The sequence below is a fragment of the Spermophilus citellus genome (genome assembly GCF_964194105.1).
Source record: "Spermophilus citellus genome assembly, chromosome: 1".
Taxonomy (NCBI): domain Eukaryota; kingdom Metazoa; phylum Chordata; class Mammalia; order Rodentia; family Sciuridae; genus Spermophilus; species Spermophilus citellus.
Genome location: NC_138182.1, coordinates 260421027 through 260439798, shown reverse-complemented (window position 1 = coordinate 260439798; position 18772 = coordinate 260421027). Strand labels below are relative to the sequence as shown.

At 31.6% G+C, this 18772-nt stretch overlaps 1 protein-coding gene across 1 annotated transcript in view; it reads left to right on the top strand.

Annotated features, from left to right (window-relative positions):
- Positions 1–18772, top strand: part of CDH9 (cadherin 9) — a gene marked incomplete at both ends in the record, with an annotated part of 117194 nt that overhangs the window by 66106 nt on the left and 32316 nt on the right. The window contains one exon of the mRNA XM_081299201.1: positions 15733–16027. Coding sequence (XP_081155327.1) covers positions 15733–16027 — 295 coding nt within the window. The remainder of the gene's footprint in view (positions 1–15732; positions 16028–18772) is intronic.

The following is an 18772-nucleotide window of genomic DNA, read 5'->3' as shown; positions in this document are numbered from 1 at the left end:
TGAATCTTTGACTAGTTTTGTTATCAGGGTGATTGTGGTTTCATAGAATGAATTTGGCTCTCTTCCCTCTTTTTCTATTTCATGGAATAATTTGAGGAGGATTGCCTCTAGTTCTTCTTTAAAGGTGTTGTATAACTAGGATAAGAATACACCTAATCTTTGGCTTTTCTTAGTTGGAGCATTTTTAATTGCTCCTTCAGTTTCATTGTTTGAAATTAGTCTACTCTATGTTTTCTCTACATGTTTTAAGCAGTGTTGAGAATACTGAATGAAACTAGATTCCTATCTTCATGCTGAATAAAAAGTCACCATAAAGTGAATCAAAAACATTGGAATTGGGGGAGGGCAGAGCAGCACGTGGGGTAGGGGAGGCAATGCTGAGCTGATGTGGATCTGGGGCGAACAGTCTGGGCCTCTCAGAACACACACTGAGCCCGGATCGGCTGAATTCAAGCTCCCGTTCGCCTGCTTCCCACAGACAAACAGCTTTGACTCAGCACTAATCCATCTGGCTGAAACAACTGGTCAGCCCTTCTCATCCTACGGAGGTAAATGCCTACCGAGCCTTCATAGGTAGTGGCCACAGGTTTGAAACGGGGCTTGGGAGAGACAGTAAGGACCCACCCATTGCATTGGTCACCCGGCAAAGGGAAACGAACTGTTGCCATTTACAAGAGATACCACCATGGAAGAGAACTGACATCATCAGACTGCATCGGAGGAGATAACTTCATTGAAACCTGCGGCTACAGGTGTGTAATTCCCTAGCCTTCCCTCTCCACACATCGGGGAAACCTTAAGGGCCTCTCCCAGCTCTCCTGTGAGCATGATAGCCAGACCGAGGGAATCAGAGGTGGCGCGGGACCCATGGCGCTGAACTACCGCTCCCACCAGTGCTGACAGCTGAGGTCTCTTGCACCAGCTACTGGGGGCGTGGCTACCGGAGGGCAAGTAAAATTCGCTGAGGATTCTCAGCCCCAAGCTCTACAAACTTAGGGTCTGAGGGAATGGCAAACAGGGAGAGTATGCCCAGTCATTCATGAAAACAGGGCTCCCGGGAGCAGCAGACCTGGTGTGTAGCCAGTATTGTGGTGAGCAGCACCTGTGAGAGGGGCCTGGCTAGAGGAAAAGTGGGAAGTGACTAGACACAAGAGGAGGCCCTAGGCACTCAGGAATGGAGACTCGCCCAGTCTGGGAGGAGCTGCTGCACAGTGATTGGTTCCCGTGTATTGACAGGAGAAACTTGGCTGGTGGGCACAGCGCCACCTACTGGAAGAGAAGTTAATCAAACTCTAAGACTGCATTTATTAGTTTTTTTTTTCTTTTTTTCTTTTCTCTCTTTTTTTTTGATTTGGATTTTTCTTTCATTTTCATTTTTCTTTCTTGTTGTTTTGTTAAATTTTTTTAACAATTTTTTTAAATTTTTTTCTTCTAAATTTAATCTTAATTTTTTTAATTATTTTATTAATTTTTTTTTCTTTTTTTATTTCCTATTTTTTTCTTCTTTTGTCTTTTCATTTATTTTCAATTATCTTATCCCCCCTTCCTTGAATTCTACCTGCTTACTCTCATTCTCTTTAGTGACTTCTTCCCTCCCCTTCTAATACCTTTCCTCCCAAGAATCTAATAAATTTATAGGAGTAAACAGTAACTCAGCAGTCAAACAGAACAAGAAGTAACAGGAGCAACTTGAAAAAGCAAGGAAGAAAAGGAGTACAAACAATGCAGGACAGCCTAAATATTCAGGAGGACCTAGAGTCATCAGAAAAATGGTCATATAAAGACCTCAAGGAACACCTTAGACAGATGGAATGGAACCTTAAAGAGGATACGAGACAGCAAATTCAAGCAGTGAAAGAACACATTGAGAATAAATTACATAAACAGCTAAAAGAAGAAGTTAAGCATCTTTATCAGGAGATAGAGATTATAAAAAATAATCAAACAATAATTCTAGAAATGAAGGAAATGATAAACCAAATTAAAAACTCAATTGAGAGTATCACTAACGGAGTGGAGCAAGTAGAAGCCAGAACATCAGATAATGAAGACAAAATATATCATCTTGAAAAGAGTCTAGCCAACTCAGAAAGGCTGGTAAAAAATCACGAGAAAAACATTCAAGAGTTATGGGACAACATAAAAAAACCAAACTTATGAGTTATCGGGATAGAAGAAGGTACAGAGATTCAAACCAAGGGAATGAGTAACCTGCTGAATGAAATAATTACAGGAAACTTTTCAGAAATAAAAAAGGAAACAGATATACAAATTGAAGATGCATACAGGACATCGAGCACACAAAATCACAGTAGACCAACGCCAAGACACATTGTTATGAAGATATCCAATATACAGAACAAAGAGAAAATATTAAAAGCTACAAGAGAAAGGAGACAGATTACATTCAGGGGTAAACCAATAAGGTTAAGAATAGATTTTTCATCATAGACCCTGAAAGCAAGAAGGTCATGGATCAATGTATTTCAAACACTGAAAGACAATGGATGCCAACCAAGAATTCTGTATCCAGCAAAATTAAGCTTCAGGTATGACAACGAAATAAAAATCTTTCATGATAAACAAAAGTTAAAAGAATTTGCAGCCAGAAAACCAGCATTGCAAAGCATTTTGAGCAAAACACTACACGAGGAAGAAATGAAAAACAATAACCAAAACCATCAGTGGGAAGTGCCTCGGTAAAGACAGAGGGCGAGGGAAAGGATAATCATGGAGAAACAAACTAATTTTTTTTAAAAAAGGACAAATAATCAAACATGGATGGAAGTACAAACCATATATCAATAGTAACTCTGAATGTTAATGGCTTAAACTCTCCAACAAAGCGGCATAGGCTGGTATCATGGATTAAAAAAACAAATCCAACAATATGCTGCCTTCAGGAGACACATCTGATTGGAAAAGACATACACAGGCTGAAGGTGAAAGGATGGGAAAAAATATACCACTCACACGGTCCTCGTAAGCAAGCAGGGGTGGCCATCCTCATATCGAATAAAATCGACTTCAAGACTAAGTTAATCAAAAGGGATAAAGAAGGACATTATATACTGTTAAAAGGAACCATTCACCAACAAGACATAACAATTATCAATATTTATGCACCAAATAATGGTGCTGCGACATTCATAAAACAAATTGTCCTCAAGTTCAAGAATCAAATAGACCACAACACAATAATTATGGGTGACTTCAACACACCTCTCTCACCATTGGACAGATCCTCCAAACAAAAGTTGAATAAAGAAACTATAGAACTCAATACCACATCAATAACCTAAACTTAACTGACATATATAGAATATATCAACCATCATCAAATGGATATACTTTTTTCTCAGCAGCACATGGATCCTTCTCAAAAATAGACCATATATTATGCCATAGGGCAACCCTCAGTAAATATAAAGGGGTGGAGATAATACCTTGCATTTTATCTGATCATAATGGAATGAAACTGGAAATCAATGATAAAAGAAGGAAGGAAAAATCCTACATCACATGGAAAATGAACAATATGTTACTGAATAATCAATGGGTTACAGAAGACATAAAAGAGGAAATCAAAAAATTCTTAGAGATAAATGAAAATACAGACACAACGTATCGGAATCTATGGGACACAATGAAAGCAGTTTTAAGAGGAAAATTCATCGCCTGGTGGTCTTTCCTCAAAAAAAGAAAAAAAACAACAAATAAATGAGCTCACACTTCATCTCAAAGCCCTAGAAAAGGAAGAGCAAAACAACAGCAAATGTAGCAGAAGGCAAGAAATAATTAAAATCAGAGTGGAAATCAATGAAATTGAAACAAAAGAAACTATTGAAAAAATTAACAAAACTAAAAGTTGGTTCTTTGAAAAATAAATAAGATTGACAGACCTTTAGCCATGCTAACGAAGAGAAGAAGAGAGAGAACTCAAATTACTAACATACGGGATGAAAAAGGCAATATCACAACAGATGCTACAGAAATACAGAAGACAATTAGAAATTATTTTGAAAACCTATATTCCAATAAAATAGAAGATACTGAAGACATCAATAAATTTCTTACGTCATATGATTTGTCCAGACTGAGTCAGGAGGATACACACAATTTGAACAGACCAATATCAATGGATGAAATTGAAGAAGCCATCAAAAGACTACCAACCAAGAAAAGCCCAGGACCGGATGGGTATACAGCAGAGTTTTACAAAACCTTTAAAGAAGAATTAATACCAATACTTTTCAAGTTATTTCAGGAAATAGAAAAAGAGGGAGCTCTTCCAAATTCATTCTATGAGGCCAACATCACCCTGATTCCGAAACCAGACAAAGACACCTCAAAGAAAGAAAACTACAGACCAATATCTCTAATGAACCTAGATGCAAAAATCCTCAATAAAATTCTGGCGAGTAGAATACAAAAACACATCAAAAAAATTGTGCACCATGATCAAGTAGGATTCATCCCTGGGATGCAAGGATGGTTCAATATACGGAAATCAATAAATGTTATTCACCACATCAATAGACTTAAAGATAAGAACCATATAATCATCTCGATAGACGCAGAGAAAGCATGCGACAAAGTACAGCATCCCTTTATGTTCAAAACATTAGAAAAACTAGGGATAACAGGAACTTACCTTGACATTGTAAAAGCTATCTATGCTAAGCCTCAGGCTAGCATCATTCTGAATGGACAAAAGTTAAAGGCATTCCCTCTAAAATCTGGAACAAGACAGGGATGCCCTCTATCACCACTTCTATTCAATATAGTTCTCGAAACACTGGCCAGAGCAATTAGACTAAAGAAATTAAAGGCATAAAAATAGGAAAAGAAGAGCTTAAATTATCACTATTTGCAGATGACATGATTCTATACCTAGAAGACCCAAAGGGGTCTACAAAGAAACTACTAGAACTAATAAATGAATTCATCGATGTTCACAGCAGCACAATTCACAATAGCTAGACTGTGGAACCAACCCAGATGCCCTTCAATAGATGAATGGATTAAAAAAAATGTGGAAATGTGGCATCTATACACCATGGAGTATTACGCAGCACTAAAAAATGACAAAATCATAGAATTTGCAGGGAAATGGATGGCACTAGAGCAGATTATACTTAGTGAAGCTAGCCAATCTCTAAAAAACAAATACGAAATGTCTTCTTTGATATAATGAGAGCAACTATGAACAGAGCAGGGAGGAAGAGCAGGAAGAAAAGATTAGCATTAAACAGAGATATGAGATGGGAGGGAAAGGGAGAGAAAAGGGAAATTGCATGGAAATGAAGGGAGACCCTCATTGCTATACAAAATTACATATAAGAGGTTGTGAGGGGAATGGGAAAATAAACAAGGAGAGAAATGAATTACAGTAGATGGGGTAGAGAGAGAAGATGGGAGGGGAGGGGAGGGGGGATAGTAGGGGATAGGAAAGGTAGCAGAATACAACAATTACTAATAGGGCATTATGTAAAATTGTGGATGTGTAACCGACGTGATTCTGCAATCTGCATTTGGGGTAAAATTGGGGGTTCATAACCCACTTCAATCTAATGTATGAAATATGATATGTCAAGAGCTTTGTAATGTTGTGAACAACCAATAAAAAAAAAACATTGGAATTAGATCAGAAACTTTTTAATGGCTAAAAGAAAATGTGGGTTCAGAAATCCAAAATATTGACACAAGTACCAACTTCTTTAACAAGAATTACAACCAATAATCAATAGGTAGAATGTCATTAAATTAAAAATTTCCCTCTCTGCAAAGGAAAAAAAAATCTAAGAGCATGAATATAGAGGTTACAGAATGGGAGAAGGTCTTTGGCATTGTTCCTCAGACAGGGGATTAATAAGAAGAATATCTAAAGAACTAAAAAATACCAACAACCTACAAAGAACTCAATTAAAAAATGAGCAAAAGAACTGAACAGACACTTCTCAAAAGAAGAAATAGAAATCACAAATATAAAAAAAAAGTTCAACATCTTTAGTAATCAAGGAAATACAAATCAAAATTACTCTGAGATCTTATCTCACTCCAGTTAAAATTTGAATTATTGAGAATTCAAATAAAGGGCTGGAGTCGTAACTCAGTGATAGAATGTGTAAGGCACTGGGTCCGATTTTCAATACCTCATATAAGTAAATAAAATAAAGGTCCTTTGACAGCTAAAAGTATATTTTAAAAAAGAATTCAAATAATAATATAATGGTGAAAATGGGGAGGGGGGATGTACACTCATACATTATTGATGGAACTGCGAATTAGTACAACCACTCTGGAAAGCATCATGAAGATTCCCCCAAACAACTAACAATGGAACCAATATGCTATGCATCTATCTCATTCTTTGATATTTATCCAAAAGAACCAAAATTGTTGTTTTATATTGGTACAGACACATCAGTGTTTATAGCAGGGTAATTCAAAATGATCAAGTTATAGAACCAGCCAGGGGTTTATTAATAGACTGATTGGTAAGGAAAATGTGGTATACATACACAATGAAATTCTATTTAACCATAAAGAAGAATAAAATATTGACCTTTGCTAGAAAATGGATGGAACTAGAGAACATCATGGTAAATGAAATAAGCCAGACTCATAAAGTCAAGAATCAGAAGATAGACCAAAATAAGGGGGAGGGGGATGTGTGTTTGTGCCAGGGGTAAGATCATGAAAATAGAAGTGACTACGGGTGTTACATGAAATGTTTGCCCACCTTTATGTCATGAGTTCATGTTCCTGTTTTATAAATATTTTCATTGGAAATTTATTGTTTAGATTTATGATACATATATAATTTATATTTGTAAACAATGTGAGTTATGGGTGAAGTGTCTTCATTTTTAAAGTTACTGATATACTGTTGCGAAGGTAGAATTACTATGATTTCTTCTGCAATGATATTGTATTGATGCATTTTTTTCTAAATGTAAGTCATAGTGTGCCTGTGGGTTTATTTCTGAATTTTATAGTTCACTTTCTTTTATCTGTACTATAACCAACGTCTCATTGTGTTCTTTATTATAATTTCAAAAATTTTGAAATATAATAATGTAGATTTTCCTGTGTTTATCTTCAAAATTGTCCTTACCATTCTAGGTCAAAGGTAGGCTCATATTGATTTTAATTCTATATTGTCAATTTGTTATGAAAATGTTAAATTGAAGAAGTTTTGATGGGAATAGAATGATTCCATATATTAAGCTTTGAAGTATAGACATAATAATGATTATATATAAACAGATCATGGCTAAGATTGTTGTCAATCCCAGCTCAATGTATAATCTGGTGAATGTTCCATGTTTACTTGAAAAGAATGTGCATTGTGAGAATGTGGTTGATTTGCTTTATAAATACTGACATTGATGTTGATTAGGTTAATGCCATTTTCTAGAGTCTGATATTTGCCTTTTTGTTCTATCAATTACGAAAACTAATATGTTAAAACATCGAACTGTAAATATCATAATGAACTCATGTGTAAACTAATATTATTAGAGCTAGTCTCATACAGTGTGTGTGTGTGTGTATATATATATATGATTTTGCTGGGAAGCTATGAAGGTTCATAATAACACCCCAGCAGCAACAACACACCTAGCAACTATATCTTTTTTTCTATTGCCATTTTCTGAGGAACCGGGCTTATCAAAGAAATGACTGATTTTCTGATTAGGGCAAGAAATATACAAGATGACCAGGAAGCATCTTGTAGTGCCATAAAATATGATGTGAACATACACAGAAAAAGAAACCATGATAATGGTGTATGTCAAAGGGAAAATAGAACCCATTGAAAGAGCTCTCAGTGAACTAAGATGGAGAAACTGCAGAACAACAACAACAAAAAAGATATAATTTAGGATTGTAACTCAAAACATGAAATATGAATCCATGAATCCAAAGTAATATAAATAAAAGATTGACTAACTAAACAAATTGGGAGAAAAAACAAATCTTCCATGCTGAGCAATTCCCCCACATTTAATGCTTAACCCAAATAAACAGGTGTAATACAAATCTGTAATCTATGTGTTGGCAACAAATAATGAGTTTTCTTTTACCAAAGAATATGATAAGAAAAAAGAGGATAAATAGAGTAATTTCATGTAGGAAATACTAACTAAAAACTAGTCTGAACTAGGTGATAAATCAAGATTAATATAAATAATTACATGACATATTTATAGTACCCTTGATAGGATGAGGTGGAAATGAACATTTACTACTTTGATGTATCTCCTCAGAACACATAATCTGAAACTAATTATGAGGGACAAACACAGATAAACTCTGAGAGAAGGACATTCTATGAAATACATGACATATAGTTGAAATTGTCAAGGTGATTAAAGACAAAAAAATGAGTAATTTTCACTGTACACAAAATACTAAAGAGACAAGAATAGTGAATGGAATAAGTGTCATTTAAAAGATATTAAGAAGAAACTAAGGGAGTGTGAATACAATATATACTTTGGTTAACAATAATGAGTCTGTATTGGCTCATTAATTATAAAAAACATACTATATTAATGTAATATGTTAATAAAGGAGAAAAACTAGATATGAGATATACTAGAACTAATCTACTGTCTTAGAAATTTCTCCATAAATCAAAAGTATAAAACACAATGATATTACATGTGTACAGTAATATATGAACACATCTGTTAACAGTATACTTATTGCAATTACCTGTCTTAATTATATGTGGATATGATAATAATTCACTGTGAACACCTATTCCAAAATATGTGAATTATATGTAGATAACATAATAGTATAATAGTATCTCGTATTTTTGTAGCTTTTTCATATTATCATATTCTGGACATTGTAGGTAATACAATGTGCTGTCAAGCCTTGATTTTAAGCTGAGTTTGAATATGTTTATTTTATTTTTACTCTATTTATTAAAATACATATATATATATATATATATATATATATATATATATATATTGTAAATGGTGGATTGAGCAGACAACTTGGGTCTGACTTCAAATAAAGAAAAATCCTGCGTTTGAGATAGATATATATCTGTACTGACTGATCTCCTTTATGGTGGATAGGATGAGTAGGATGAGAGAGGAAATAAACAAGTGTTTTTGGCTTGGTAGGTTATGCCCATGTCCAGAGGCTATGTTTGAACTTGGAGTTGTGCACTAGGTTAGGGGTCCAGCATTATCTGTACTTTTTGTTACCAGGGAATTTGTCCCAGAAGTTCCCAGAGCTGCAGAGCAGGGCTTCCTTGCCATAATGGCTCAAACATTGCCCAGTTAACACAGGGCTCCCAACAGTTGGTCTCTTCCCTGTGACTTTTTTACCTTTGTATACTGTCTAGGATATTGATGTCACAATGACATCCCTGAATTCTGTATCTGGCAGGATTGCAATTCTGTGCATGTGCCACTTCTGTGCCATAAAATTCTTCCCAAAGAACTCAAGTTCAGTAAATTGTATCTTAAACCAAGCAGGAGTACCCCCTGCTGCCCTCCAAGTACTAGAAATTCAATCCATGGGTTCTCTACCACAAGCTACATCCCTCACCCTTTATTTTATTTAGTTTTAATTTTGAGACAGTGTTTTGTTAAATTGCTGAGGCTAGCCTCAAATTTGCAATCCTCTTGCTTCAACCTCATGCCTCTTTATGATTACAGGTGTGTACCACCATGCCCAGTCACAAGCACAAAATCCTTATGCTGTAAAGATATCACATAGTAATAATATTATATTGACTTTGCATTTACTACACAAACTCTAATATAGTAGTCATGAAGCAATATTTAATATGAGTTGATTTAAATATATAAATTGACTTACCTGAAATAAATGAAAAAAAATAATTAATTAATTTGTTTGTTTGTTTGCTTATTTATTTATTTATTTAGGGTACTGGGGATTGAACTCAGGAGCACTCAGCCACTGAACCACATCCCCAGCTTTATTTCGTATATATTATTTAGAAAGGTCTCATTGAGTTGCTTAGCACCTAGCTTTTGCTGAGGCTGGCTTTGAAGTTGTGATCCTATTGCCTTGATCTCTCAAAACCCTGAGATTACAAGTGGGAGCTAGAAAAAATGTAAATTTTGTACTGAAATGCAACATATCATTTTTTACAATGTTTTGGAAATGTATTTGGACATGAAATCATCAAAAATACTGTACTGTACTAGTTATTTTAGCTATTATCTATGACTTTTCTTATTACAAACCAAATAAGATGATATAAAATAAGAAGATATATTTAAGAACATACAAGGACTATTCATATTATATATATATGGAGTTTGTTATATTTTGGACTTCTAGCATTTTAAGCAAAGTATAAAGCAATTATGATGCTATTGCCCTAATCAACTTAAAAAACATATCAATGACAGATACATGCATGTCAAAATTATAATATTTTATAAATTAAATGTACACTTTTTATTGAATATAATTTATGTCTTAAGGTCATTTTTAAAAGTTTAAACGAACAACAAAAAATCCTCACTCCTTATTTTGAAAATTATTTATTATTGAATTTGTTTTGATTTCACAATTAATATTTTTTTAAAAATTGAATTTAGATTATATGAGATTTCCAGAGAAACAGCAAGTATATGTCAATTTATTGCAAGAAATTAACTTACATTATTGTAGAGTTTGAGAAGCATAGATATGGGAAGCTGGAACTGGTGAGAATCCATGATATCATTTTCATCTGAGTCTAAAAGAACTCAATGAATGGAGTAAGTCCTACCCTGGATCTGAGTCCAAAGGATGACCAGCCTGCTGTGTCAACTCATAGTCAGGGTAAATTCTTCCTTTCTCAAGATTTTTTTTTAGTACACAAGACTTCAAGGCATTGAAGACCATCCCATGTGGTGGTGGTGGGCAATACCCTTTGCTTAGTCTATGGATTTAAAGGTTAATCTCATCCCAAAACACCTCACCCAGACATCCAAAATAATATGTTACCAGATATCTGGACAAGCTAGTGAAGTTGACACATGAAATTACCATCAAAATTCCAATCCTTGCCAAATTGACTTTCACAGGCGACATCTCTTTACACAACACATTGTCTCCAAATAAAACAGAAACAAGGTCATAATCCCACCTAACATGACACAGCAACCCTGCTTACAATAAAATACTAACTCCTTCCCCAGAGTTTACCTTCTTCACCCTTGAGTTCTGTTTATTTTCTCAATAAAATGCTATAACATAAATGCCATGATATATAATTAGCAATAATTAAATTGTAAGATTTCAGGTCATCATCTTTAATATTACATGATAATGGAGTGAATAAAACAAGTTTATTTGAAATATTTGCACACATACTCACAAATACATTCAACAAAATGAGGAAAAAGAGTCACAAAAAGTATGTCCTTGTTTCTGCAAGTGGTCGCATGGTCATACCTGACCTTTACAACCATTTTTAACTACTGTTCAGTATTTTCTTTCCATTTACAAAATACCTCAACCTTTTAGAGTAGGCACGTGGGAACAATTGAGAAAGATTGATCAATAGGTACTAAGTTACAGTAAAACATTAAAAAAAGCTCTGGTATGGTATTGCACTCTGGATTGATTATAAATAAAATAAAGTAAGTTTGCAAATAGCTATAAAATGAATTTTTAAAGTATTCACCATAAAGAAATAATAAATAATCAAGGATATAAATATGTTTAAATTGATTTAAACAAACACAATGTAGATGTGTATTAACTATTAACTAATATTGTGTTTATATGTATGATTTTTATGTATCAGTTAAAAAATAAATTTTAAAAATATACTAAAAATAATTGCAAAAATGACCTTTTAATATGTATGTATGGTATTATATAAAAATTCCTGAAAATAATATTTTAATAAAAAGGTAAAAAGTATATATAAAATATTTTGGAAGAAATTAGATCAGGTGGATATAAAAAAATAAAATCACCATTATTACAATCTCAATAGTAAAATGAATAAAATAATTTTACCATTTTTTGCAAATCTTTTATTTATAAATTAAATTACATTCAGACAATATACTTCTTTATAATATCCTATAATTTCATGAATGTTTCAATTTGTCTTAGTCAACATCTTCTGTGTGAAGAATATGTGTAATGCTCCATTTCTTTGACATTGTAACACTGATTATAAAACCATTCAAATAGAAGAGGAGTGATTATGAAAGCTATTGTTTATGTAAACATTTTTCAGACTGTTATGTATTTTGAATGAGGATAAAATAACTGAAAGTGAAGGTATTTCCATGAGTATTTAAATATTAATCTAAACAGGATGTAGAATCATATTTAATTTTGAGAATTACAAGTTCAATTTCATGAAGAGATCAATACAACACAATAAAGTGTTGAACATTACTTAAATCATAAAAGGCAAGAAAATACTTCCTTAAAATAATACCATTATGTTAAACATATTGGAAAATAACAGGAAAAGACATAGAAAAAAAGTACAATTATTTTTTATTATATATTCATATGTATTCAAAATTTCTATAGAGTTTATTACAATCGTTTAGACTTTCTGCTATGTAGCTAAGTTGGTTATCAATAATTACTATAAGAATTAAATAGATGTCACTGAAAAATTTATCTATTCTTTGTCCACAGTACTTAGTATTCCATGACTTTAAGCAAATTTCAGCATCACAGTGACACTTCCATGTTTACACTCTAAAATTATACAGGACAATATAGATAATTCACAAATCTCTTACATTTCTTTTCCTGTAGGTATAATAAGCATGAAGCAGAGAATCGTAGAATATAACTGTGAAGAGGTACTTTATAATTCATTTATATGTGGTTTCTGATTTTTTTTTGTTTTCCTGTTTCAAGAAATCAATACAAATTTATTCCTAATATGCATAAAATATGTATAGCTTAAAAATTAAAGATAAATTAAAATTTTAATAATTATGATGTGTAGTTGTTTACTTTTATGAAAAATAATGACATAAAACCATGAAAAGATAAACTGTATTGCACCATTAGTATCCTACTTAAAAGTATGTTGCTTAATCAAAGATTTACATTCAACATTTATGTAGACCATAATTTTGATGGCTCCAGGTGATTCTCTAGTACATTAATTAGCCTAGCCAACTCAATAAAGTGAACTTTTCAGTTAATTCTACAATTTTTGCCAAATTGACAGATTTTCATAACTACATTATTCTTTATTTACCCATCCATCTCCATCATCTTTTTCCAATAATTTTCTTCATTATTTTTTTCTCCTCTTAAAGTAAAAGAACAGGTGATACAGAGATAAATATACAAAATACTTTTATAAATGTTTTGAGGAAAAATAATCACTGATCAATAAAATATTATGGACTTTAGAGATTTCTAATATGTAATTTAATTTATTTCTATTCTGATTTTTTCTATTAATCAATGATAGAAAAATCCTTTTATTTATTTGAGAAGATGCTATTTAAAAAGAGAATAATCATTTGGTTTTCTTATGAATATACATGTATAAATATATGTGTGTGTGTTTGTGTGTGTGTGTGAGAGAGAGAAGAAATATATATTGAGTTATTTAAAATGGACATCTATGTTTTCCTAATTTATTTTACCTTTTAGTAGCATGGTTCAAAACTATACTTAACTTGATGAATGTCAGGGTGGGGAGTGAAGTGTTACCTTAGAAGTTGCCCTGAAAAGAAAATGTCAAAATGAGATATGCCAATTATTTATTTAGGAGAAAACAAAAAAGAGTGGAAGGTGTTTAAAGGTGAAAGATACATATGGAAACACCAGCTGTGAAAACAGGTAAAGGCTTCCTGAGAAATGAAATTTAAAAAACAATGGAAAACAAAACAATTGGTATGTATGGGAGGCATAAAGAAGGGGCAAAGTAGCAGAGCCTCCAGGATGAAGGGCCACATTATGGATGTGTGAATGAGGCAATAGACATTAGGAAATTATAATGATAATAATGTAAAGACTATTTTTAAATATTGACATTATCCCTTTTCAATGGAAGAGGCTTAAATTATAAAATAAACAAAAAAAGCAAAAGGATGTTCCCAATATAATACTTAAATTTGCATGAAACTAATCCTAGTTTAAATTCATGGTCATAAACACTATGCCTTGATGAAGATTTTTAATTTCTAGTAAAATGTCTATATTTGTGATGTAGAAAAGTGAAAAATTGTTTGAAATAGAGCAAGAATAGAGGTAGCATGATCAGGAGACTACTGCAGTGATCTGGTGAAGTATGTTGGAGGAAAAGCCAGAGTATTAGCCAAGGAGGGAAGACAAATGAAGAAATTATTTCAAAGAATGACAGATTACATATGATGATTATTTTAATAGATTTAAAACAAAGAAGGATAAAAAAGGAAACAAGTTTCAAACTTTGGCTAACATAAAAAGCAGCATTTATATAAACAATCAGTTCAAAGATGGATTTGGACAAGATAAATACGTAAGTTCAGAACAATAAGAATTGTGATGAATGTGGTATAAGACTACACCAGAAGGGGAGACTAGTTAGGATTCCAGTCTTATTAAAATCTACAGTTTTAGCAATTTTGAAATAAAGAGTATTATTAGTTATTATAGTTAATATTTTGTACAATAAATCACTGAAGGTTATTCTTCCTGTATAGGTGAAGTGTTGTACCATTTAAATAACACCACACTTTCTCCATACATTTTTTTGTAAATGACTTTACCTCACAAGAAAAAATGATAAGCCTGAGATGATGGATTGGTTAATTAGCCTGATTTAATTAATCTGCAATTATTTACTCATTCTTCAATATACACATACATCAAAACATCATATCATAATCCACAATTTTTTAACATACACAATTATTATTTCTCAATTTGATTTTTAAAGAATTCCCAAAACTTTTAAAACTTTTACAAATCAAAGTTTCTTTGATTATAAAACTGTTTTAAATTTTCATTGGTGAGCTTTCTACATTAAGAAGTTATTTTATAGAAGGGTAGTTTTTGAAAGAAAATAATTTGTGAATAAATACTTATTTCTATTAAGACCTAATGTATATGGACAAAGAGGAAAGTCATGTTTTGTTTCACTTTAAATTTAAAATGTCTACAAAATAATTTCCTCCAAGTGAGGATATTGTGGTTGAAAAGGTACTCTTCAAAAGTGATACAGAAAATATGAGTTTGAAATTCTCTCTGACTGGCCTCCCTGAATACAGAGTCTGCAGTTTGACAATGTTATATTGGATGGTGATAAAATCAATTTAAAATTAAGTTATTCATCTTAAACTTAGCATTATATCAAGTTCAGAAATTCCTTATACCATAACTTTGAGTTTCATTATTTTAAATATTACAATGATTACTTGGTATTTAAAACTCAAGATCTGAGTTAACATATTTTTTTTTTATCTTTAGAGGTAACAAAGATTTATTTGTAGTGTTCTACTTAAAAATATCTTTCAAATACTATGCATTGAAAGAGATACATTTATTTTCCTTTTTATTTCAATCTAGCTTCGTGTGATGTATAAATGAAATTGTTAAAAAATATTTAGCAAAACAAAACCTGAAATGTTTAGTTTCCACTCAATGAAAGTAAGATAGCATATTTGTAGTGATATTGTCTAGTTGATATGTGCCAAAATTATTTTTACTGTAATAATGCATGTGTTCACAGAACTCTTCTTTTTTACCTCTTTGAAGCTTCATACTGATCAAGATAAAGGAGATGGAAATTTAAAATACATTTTAACAGGAGATGGGGCTGGCAGTCTGTTCGTCATAGACGAAAATACAGGAGACATTCATGCTGCAAAGAAATTAGACAGAGAAGAAAAATCCCTCTACATTCTTCGAGCCAAGGCTATAGACAGAAAGACTGGTCGACAGGTGGAACCAGAATCAGAATTTATCATTAAAATTCATGATATCAATGACAATGAGCCAAAATTTACAAAAGACTTATATACTGCCAGTGTTCCTGAAATGTCTGGAGTGGGTAGGTATTTCCTAGTCAACTAATCACTATATTTGTTTGCTAAATTATATGAGGATGTGGTTATGATATGTGACCTCTTTCATGATAAGAGCTGTAACATAAAAGTGCAATTTAGTGTAAACTTCCTATTTAGTTTCAATTACATGTACTTAGAGTCTCTTATTACATAACAAGTTACTGAGAACAATTATTTCATTGCATTGTCATGGATACCTTCAGCTCTACTCAATTGTCACTCAAATGAGAGCATGTAGAAGACATATCTATGAGAAGGGAAAGCAATAATAGTGCAGGCAATATTGGACAACTTTGCTTTTGTTATTTTGAATTACAAAACCTAAAGCTTGCATTTGACAAATTTATTCTGAAGCATTATCTCATTTGATCTTTCAAAAAACTTTTTTTTTAAGAAGCATGGGAAATAAAACTTTAAATCCCCATTCTGTTAATTAGCAATTCAGAATTCACAAAGATTTAGCAACTGGATTAGTATCAAATAACCTGGTAGCTTCATGGCGAGATTCCAGGCTTTTTTTCTTGTTTTTCAGTTTATTTTTGTTCATGTTCCACAACTGAACAAAGGTTTACAAAGGAAAATGAAAATAACTGTTTCTCATATTACATCTACCTAAGATTTTAAATTTAACTCATTAATATCCAAATATTAATATTAATATCTGAGTGACTACATTTATCACTATTCATGTAGAAGGTTTATATTTGTTAATAAGAGTAGATGCTTAAGTATAAAATATTTCTTAAAATGATAAAACTTATAGTATACAAAATATACAAGCTGCATATGAGGTTTAATAGTCTTAAGTATATATTTGATGTTATTATAACTAACATAACTTTCAATCTAAAATAACTTCTATGTAGGTAGAAAAAATACTTGTACACATTTTTACTGAGGATTTTATGTAAAATACTTGTTAAATATGAGTATCTGGCAAGAAGAACCAAGAGTTTATAAAGAAGTAATTTCTTTTAATGGCAAATAAAATCTCATTTGTTCGAAAAGAAGTGCTGTTCTATTGTTTTGGGGATATTTTCTCCAATAATGTAAAAAGGAGTCCTGTGAAATCATAAAGCCTGGAATAAAACATGAGTGGATATGTTTTCTTTAATATTATTCTTATATCTGTTAGCCTGGTACAGTTCCTTGGATTGGTCTATAGTGTTCCATCACAAGGGTAATTTAGGTACACATCATGGTCTTTTTATATTTCATATGAGAGTACATTTTTAAATTATATTCCTCTTTAGTATTCAATTTACTATTGTATTGTTTTCAAGTGATGTGGTTTTTGATAATACTCCTTAAAATTTGTAAAACATTTTATATGCGTGATATTTTAACAGATATTTTTACATTTTACAATACCAAAACTTATACTTTTCTTTCTTCAGAAAGATTTGACATGTATAGGAAATTCAAAAGCACACAAAAGATAACATAAATATTGTAATATGAGAAAATTTGACTATAGTTGATTAAAATATAAATATACTTTAAAAATTTCCAAAGCATTACTTCACATTTTAAAACAGAATATCATAACAGATTATTGATTTCAAATTTTAAAAAGCCTGTATTTTCTCCTGAATTTTATAGTGATATTTAATGAACTATTATCTCTCACTCTATACATTCCTATCATCTGTCTGCCTAATCAGATTCTTCCTTATACTAGTATTCTAATTTAGATTATATTAATATTACTAGTACATAAAGGCATCAAGACTGAACTAAGCATTTTGTGTATGTATGTATATATATGTATATATATATATACATATATATATATATATATATATATATATATATTAAGTCTTCAATGATTCAGTTCTTCATAATACAAAATATAAACTTTATGTGTGAATGGAGGCTTGTAGATTGTCTCATTCTAAAACAATTCCTGTATTTCATTTACAGAAGATTAAGTTGTAAGCAGGGCAACCTCTGATCAGGCTTTAAAAATGAGAATTTTTTTTACCATTGCCAATTGCACTCCATGATAGGAATCCACAAAAAAGTTACACAACAAGAAGTTATATGACTCTAATTAAAGCTAATTAATAAAAATTTTAAAATGTACATGAAAAAAATTATACAGATAAATCCTGATTCTTTTTGTAGGGGATAGTTATTATTCTTTATTACTGACATTGGTGAATGTATTGCTTCTATGGTCCACTAATTGACTTTGTGTTTCTATTTTTAATTATCTTATTATATAAAATATAGTATGTCAAAGGCACTATAATTTTGGTTTACATACTTTCTTTAATAAATATTTACACATGAGTCCAAAAGAATTAAGGTGCCTTGCCCAAAGTACACAGTGTCAGCTCATTGCTAGCCTAGACTGATAATGAAAACATAGTTTAATAGATTCAGAAGTAGCTGAAAAATCTCACTATTTTCTTGCACTGTTAGTTATACTTGTCTAAAATGTAATTTGAAAATCTTCTATTTTATTAGAACCTGAGTAAGCCCCCCTAAATAGCATTTTTTATATATACTATATTAAATCAAATGCCCCTCTCAAATTAAATCCAAATAAGAGTAAAGGGGGGAAAACACTGTGTTTTTCAATATAATTTTAGGTACTATTATACACACTCATACACATAATGTCTAAGTAAAATGTAGATGTATTTATGACTTGAATTTGTGTTGCTCTTTGTAGCAACTCTCATACCTTTTTTATTTGATCTTTTTATTTATACGTCTCAGTA